Below are 6697 nucleotides of genomic sequence, written 5' to 3' on the forward strand. Positions count from 1 at the left end.
CTGGCCGCTTCGCGGCATAAGTATTCTAAAAGAAAATCTACAGAAACAGTACTAAGCATTAAATGGCATAAGCTGTTAGACCGTACTAGCAAGATAGAGCTGGTATTATTTACTAGAAAACGCAGTACTCCAGAAGTTATGTCGGCATTATTAAAAGGTACCAGGCTAACAATCGGAGATAAGGCAATCTACCTAGGACTAATTTTAGACAAGAAGCGTTTCTGGAAGTCAAACTTAGACGCTAGGGTGAAGAAGGCAACCACACCAGTTTACACTTGCAAAATGATTGTAAGGCCAAACGGCCATTAACTCTCTGGCAACTCATTTGCTGTACACGGTAGTTGTTAGACCGATTATGACATGCAGTATATTGGTATGGTAGCCAAAAATGGAAAAGAAATACGCGGTACGGCGTATGGAAAGCCGAAAAATAACTGACAGTATATGCCTCAAAGGAGCTTTTAGAGCAGCGCCAAGTCAGGCACTAAATGTAATTTAATACTTGCTGCCAACAGACTTGTTCAGTTAGCAATATATATATATATATATATATATATATATATATATGGAAAGCAGAGACAAGTACAAAAAAATAGACATGAGCAGTGGCCAGTCTACTCAAATTTTTATGTATGATTTGCTCTTTACTTTTGTTGTATTTTTCTTGAGATTTCGATGCTTATTGATAACGGTAAAAACTTTTGTTGTGTTTTATGTATGCTGAAGGCAGGTTTTAGAATATATTTAGCAAATATTGTGCTAAATTGTAGTGAACCCCTATAGTTCTCAGATAAGCACTTATTTTGATGCAAAAACCGATGCAGTTCAATGGATTTTCTATCAATTAATTGCCATAAAAATGACACGCTCATTAAAGGAACCACAGTCCAAGAACATCAACTCAGAGTTGCTATCTGCGTTTTCAAGTAGACCATTTCTGTAATCCTCTGTAAATAACAATCCTATTTAAGTATACAACGCAAGCATGAGTGCAACTATAATCCACTAGCCTACCGCAAATTTGGTCCCGGGACATCAACGCTTCCGAAACTCCAATACATCGAAAGAATTTGCGATAGAACGAAACGTTTAATATGTACACAAGTTTCGATTGTCAATTCAATTGTACCTTAAGAAACTCATTTTAAACATTTTAACTTAAGTCCGTAGATGTGCTTTTGGGAATTAACCGTTGGTTCAACCGATAGGTGGATAAAATATCATAATCTTAACTTTCAACGCTAAATCCAGGAAAAGAAGTTGTAAATTTTTGTCAACAAAAACTTGATCTATTAAAATTTCATTATTATTAAAAATTAAAAAAATATATTTTTTAGATATTTTAACACAATCCACTATGTTGCACTGGTACGAATGTAGGTCCGACATCGTTCTTTGAAGGCTTTCAATGACCTCTGATTTACAATGTCTTCCACGTTAACTTCAGATTGTAAAAGACGAAGCTGAAATTAAAATAAAAACAATGTTTGTACAAAATAGGTTGGAACGTATTCAATGCAATTCAAGCCTTAAACGATAAATACAGAAGTTTTAAAAAATAATGTATAAATAATACTAAACGTTTTCGATAAACTACTTTTTGCGTGCATATTAATTAATTTGTTATGGAGCATAACTGAAGAGTTCCTTCACCTTTTCACTCACAATGCGATTCGGTTATTCGTAAAAACCTTAGAACTTAGTAATGAAATCAAATAGGCCCAGCCCTGATGTGAAGTTTGATTAAAAACGCGAATTGGCGCTGTATACTAGCATTCATCAGAAGGATGTATACTCTGGTCGTGCAGTCAATCAGCAAGTGTTCTGGAGTTCTATGCTGCAGAACCGGTAATTTGCACAAAAAGCTAGGCCCATATTATATAAGTGCATCTTGAGCTTAGAACAGCCAGTGTAGAATACGACAAGTAGCCGGAGTTTGTTCCTAGGGAGGTTGATTACATATTTAAACCTGCTAAGATTGTAACCACCCATTAGCAACTTGGCATGCCGCATACCTTGGAGTTGTTGCCGAAAGGAATTGCCCTGCTTAATCCTCCTTACGTTGCAGCTCCTTTATAGTGTTTAAAGTGTTGTGATTCTACCATGTTGGAAGATGCTGCGAAGCGGCAGGCATGCACCAGATGATGCTTATAATTGGAAGTTACAACCTAACAAAGTTTAAATAATTATAATTCTTCTTAGAGACAAATTGCGACCATTATTGGAATTTACCACTGGACATTGGAGGCTCTAGCAACACATTTTTAACATTAGTATAGCCTCTTGTGTAAACTGCCGGTTCTGTGACATGATGCGGAAAAAAGGCCGCACATAATTTTTGATTGCGCAATAATTTGTAGACACAGGAAAAGAGCTCCGGTTTTATAATTCAAGTGTTGAGACCTATTATGATGTGATTTTCTCCTTCCTTTAAAACCTCACTATCAATTATTACTAACCTTACGCTGCTCCGATTTGAATTTCTTATCAATGTCGACATCATCGCGGTTATTTTCACGTAACTCACGCAATTTTTTTAACGTTTCAGCAGATGAAAGTATGCAATCATTAATTTTTTTCTCCCTCGACTTGTGGACTTGTTGAAGCTGGTTAAATAAGTTCGTACACACTTTTTCGGAATTAACCTGACCTTTAAAAGATTCAGTTGGCAGTGATGTGTTTAGCATATATATTATATTGTCGTCTAATGCTCGCATTTGTTTTATGCTTTCCTTTAATTACATTTTATTAATGAAATGGTCATTATATGCACTTGTAAATAATTTACCTGGAACTCCAAAAAGTCCTCACACTGTCCTCCCGCTGACATTTTTAATCAAAATGAAACGGTCCCCATTACGGGGCATCTCCACTGATAAGAGATGTTGTCTAGATAGCATTATTGCTCTCACTATAGCCAATGCAGGCTACTTATTGCGTATGCTTAATATAACGTGATTGTATTCTGTAAGGCTTTCAGCAAACATATTGTAGCAAATGCGAATGTTAAAACAAAATAGAATCGACGATAAATTGTCAGTAGTAACTAGGAAGCAAAATTTTTAGTTTCCAGAATGTTCGAGTGGCGATATTTGATTATTTTATTGAGTAAAGAGCTATAAGAAATAAGTTGCAAACTCGAATCTTGAGTAATTAGCTTTAAGTTGCTTCAGTAAGAAATAAAGATAAATGCATATCCATTAAATTGGGAGTTTTATTTAACAATGTAATGATCGAACTCAAGAGTAAGTTACAAGGTAGACGATCGAGAAATCCGTTAAAATTAGTGTTACAAGTGCGTTATCTAATAAATTCCAAATAGCAATATAAAGGATCTGAAGATTTCACAACTTGAAAAACCGTATCTGCCAGCTGAAATTAAATCCGTGCAGAAGTTTACGCAAGTGAGGAAAGTTCTCTGATTACCATTCGCTTGGGAGCGGCCAGAAACGATTATTTTACATATGACTCAAGCAGTTCACGACTTCTGGTCTTAGACCAAGTATTCTAAAGGTAGCGGTTTGAATAAAAACTAAAGTGTGAAGGCGAATTATCCCTTGGGATTCGCCAAGTAAAAAACGCCCCCAATGACAAGTAAAAAACAGCCGCGGAAGAGAAACTCTCCTTTTGAGGATGACCATGGCAAACGCATTAACGATAACGATTTAAGGGCATGCACCTGGAATATCCGCTCCTTTAATTGGGAGGTGTCCCTGCCCGGTTGGTTGATGTCCTCGTTAGAGTAACACAACCGCTGTCCAATAAATACGATGGGCGGGACAAGGTCTTTGTAAATGATTAATACAGTGGCCATATAAAAAGCGCAAATTTGGTGTGGGACTCGTGGTGAGAGAGAGACTCTGTCGCCCAGTACTGGTATTCACTCCGGTAGATGAACGTCTAGCCACTATCCGCATCAGGGCGCAGTTCTTCAACATATCGTTGATTTGCGCCAACGCCCCGACGGAAGGGAAGGGCGATGTGACCAAAGACGCTTTCTATGAGCGCTTGGAGCGCACATATGAGATATGCCCCCGCCATGATGTCAAAATCTTGCTTGACGACTTTAAGGCCAGGGTGGGCAAGAAAGGTATAGAGAGTCGGTGAATTCAGCCTCCACGAAGAAACATCTCCAAAAGGGTTGAGGCTGATCGACTTCGCCGGGGCCCGAAATATGGTTATATGTAGTACTAGATTCTAACATAAGAAAATACATCAAGCTACCTGGCTGTATCTGGATCGAAAAGCCACCAATCACGCCTCCAGTGTTCTAGACGTGCGTTCCCTCCGAGGTCCTAATATCGATTGGGACCACTACTTTGTCACTACGGTAGATAAATTCAGACTCCATGATGAAATATCCCCAAATGGGTTAAGGCTGACCGTGGTGGGAGACCCCACAATCTGCGCCAACTACAATTGGATAAGCCTCCTCGACATCGCATATAAGGGTTTATCGAGCTTTGGGCCTGGAAAATCTAAAGTGAAGATATTCACCATGTTCTAAATCTTGGAAAAGATCGTGAAAATATAGAATCTATACACCATATCTTTGTCGATTTTAAAGCTGCCTTTTGAAAATAACCTCTCCAAGCTGTTCGATACTAAACGTGGTTTCAGACAAGGCGACTCCTTATCGTGCGACTTCTTCAATCTAACGCTGGAGAAAATAATTCGAGCTGTAGAGCTAAATCGAGCAGGTACAATCTAATATAAGAGTGAACAACTGCTGGTTTATGCCTTTGTTAATGATATTAATGGAATCATCCGCGCCGTTAGTCCTCTTAGACTTGGCTCCCACGTCACTGTTGAGAGTCATGACTTCGAAGTCGCGTTATAATTTCGTCTATCTTGGAATCAGCATTAACATCAACAACAATTTCAGCCTCGAATTCCAACGCAGAATAACTCTTCCCTACAGGTGCTACTTCGAACTGCGCAGACAATTAAGATGTAAAGTCCTCCTTACGAACAAAGTCCAAACTCAATAAGTCACTCATTATTCCTGTCCTGCGATGTGGTGCAGAGGCATGGACGATGAAGGAAGGACTTTGGAGGAGGACTTGGCTTCGCTTGGAATCCCCATTGCGCCACATTGTGGAAAGAAGAAACGCGTAACTCGACTATAACCGCGTAAGTGTCGTCTATGCCAGTAAAGAAGAACAAGGTAGCGAAGTTCGTAGTTGCCAGAATGTTCGAGTGGCGATGTTTTGGTAACAATCTACTAATAAGAGTGGTTCTTAGTAAAGAGCTATAAGAAATAAGTTGTAAACTCGAATTACGAGTAATAAGCGCTAAGTTGTTTGAGTAAGAAATAAATAAGTTCATAACCATTAAATTGGGACTTTATTTAACAATTAAGTGATGGAATTCTGGAAAAGTCACTCGGCACCAAAAAAGTTCAAAACTTCCCATGATGAAGCGATGCCGAATCAAATTGTTAACTTACAGGAAAAAGTAGAAAATCTCGTCAACGTAAAAAAACGAAAACCCCAAGGGACAAAACCTGAGTTGCAGTCAAGTATAAAACCCAAGAAACAGGAAAAAGAAGAAACCAATCCACTACATTGGTTAGAAAGGCCAAAAGATCTGGATTTATTCATATTCTCGGTAAGAACGCTATCCTCTAGGGGTATTTGAGAAATGGAGCTAGTTACTGGCTATTGAGTAGTGGGAAGTCGCTAAAACTAGCCCTAGACGCCCACTTTCTACGAGATCAATTTACGAAAGATGCAAGACCATCCCTTGGAGGACTAAAAACAGATTAATGCCAGAACACTTACTAATGACCAATATAAGCGGCAAAGTGAGCCTTCAGGAGCGCAACAAATAGCTGCACCCCAATAACCTCGTCCTCGTCTACCGTATTAGGATGAGTCATCGTAACCACGTCGCAGACGTAACAACCTTGACAGGTACAATTAAGCATATCATGCATAAGCCCGCCCTGCCTGTTAATGACGTATTTCTCAGTTTTCTTTTTTTTTACATAAGTCGTAAACCACAACTTAATAACATTTTTATTTTCTCAGAGAAGTTTTAGACAGTATTTTTCTAGTTTTTGGTAATCTCAATTTGGTAATGATAACTATAAAACGTGTTTGTAAGTTATAAAGATAAAGATACCCCTAATTAATTAGTAACTGTATATTCGCAAATAGTTGCATATATCGGGTGATTTTTTAAGAGCTTGATAACTTTTTTTAAAAAAAAAACGCATAAAATTTGCGTAAAATCTCATCGGTTCTTTATTTTAAATGTCATGAACCAATCTAACGTTTCAAATAAAGAACCGATGAGATTTTGCAAATTTTATGCGTTTTTTTTAAAAAAAAAGTTATCAAGCTCTTAAAAAATCACCCGATATAACACAAACTATTTTTTTGACATTATTAATTTGCTGAAGTTTTATAAAATGATTTGGCGAATTTGTAAATTTATAGTTTCCTAAATGCAACTAGCAAAGAAAAGTGAAAAACGCATGTCGAAAATGAAAAAAAAGAATAATTATTATTATAAAATGTATGAATGAGCCCACTGGGACAGTTAAAAAATGCTGGCCTGTTGAGCAAGTATGGATTAATACGACCGTCTACCATATTGACAAAGCGCTTTGAGCCTGTTACGAATTTGTGTCGGAGAAGCTATAATGACCGAGATGGAAAAACTAAGTCTAGCGAAAACGAGACAATAGAGG

General features: G+C 37.8%; 1 protein-coding gene across 1 annotated transcript; it reads right to left on the reverse strand.

Moving 5' to 3' along the window:
* Positions 1–1329: 1329 nt before the first annotated feature.
* LOC120778854 (coiled-coil domain-containing protein 58) lies at positions 1330–2891 on the reverse strand. Its single transcript, XM_040110882.1, has 3 exons — positions 2789–2891; positions 2460–2732; positions 1330–1463 (listed from the first exon to the last, which is right to left on the reverse strand). Exons 1-3 carry the CDS (start codon positions 2828–2830, stop codon positions 1356–1358), a joined length of 423 nt encoding a protein of 140 aa, XP_039966816.1. The 5' UTR covers positions 2831–2891; the 3' UTR covers positions 1330–1355.
* Positions 2892–6697: the final 3806 nt, after the last annotated feature.

The sequence above is a fragment of the Bactrocera tryoni genome, chromosome 5 (genome assembly GCF_016617805.1).
Source record: "Bactrocera tryoni isolate S06 chromosome 5, CSIRO_BtryS06_freeze2, whole genome shotgun sequence".
Lineage (NCBI taxonomy): Eukaryota > Metazoa > Arthropoda > Insecta > Diptera > Tephritidae > Bactrocera > Bactrocera tryoni.

What these genes read in the sequence shown, in the direction of transcription:
- LOC120778854 (XM_040110882.1), bottom strand. Translation starts at nt 2,830, where the DNA reads ATGTCAGCGGGAGGACAGTGTGAGGACTTTTTGGAGTTCCAG. An exon ending in AGGACTTTTTGGAGTTCCAG is followed by an intron (nt 2,733 to 2,788) that starts GTAAATTATTTA and finishes ATGTAATTAAAG; the next exon opens with GAAAGCATAAAACAAATGCG. An exon ending in TCAAATCGGAGCAGCGTAAG is followed by an intron (nt 1,464 to 2,459) that starts GTTAGTAATAAT and finishes TTTTAATTTCAG; the next exon opens with CTTCGTCTTTTACAATCTGA.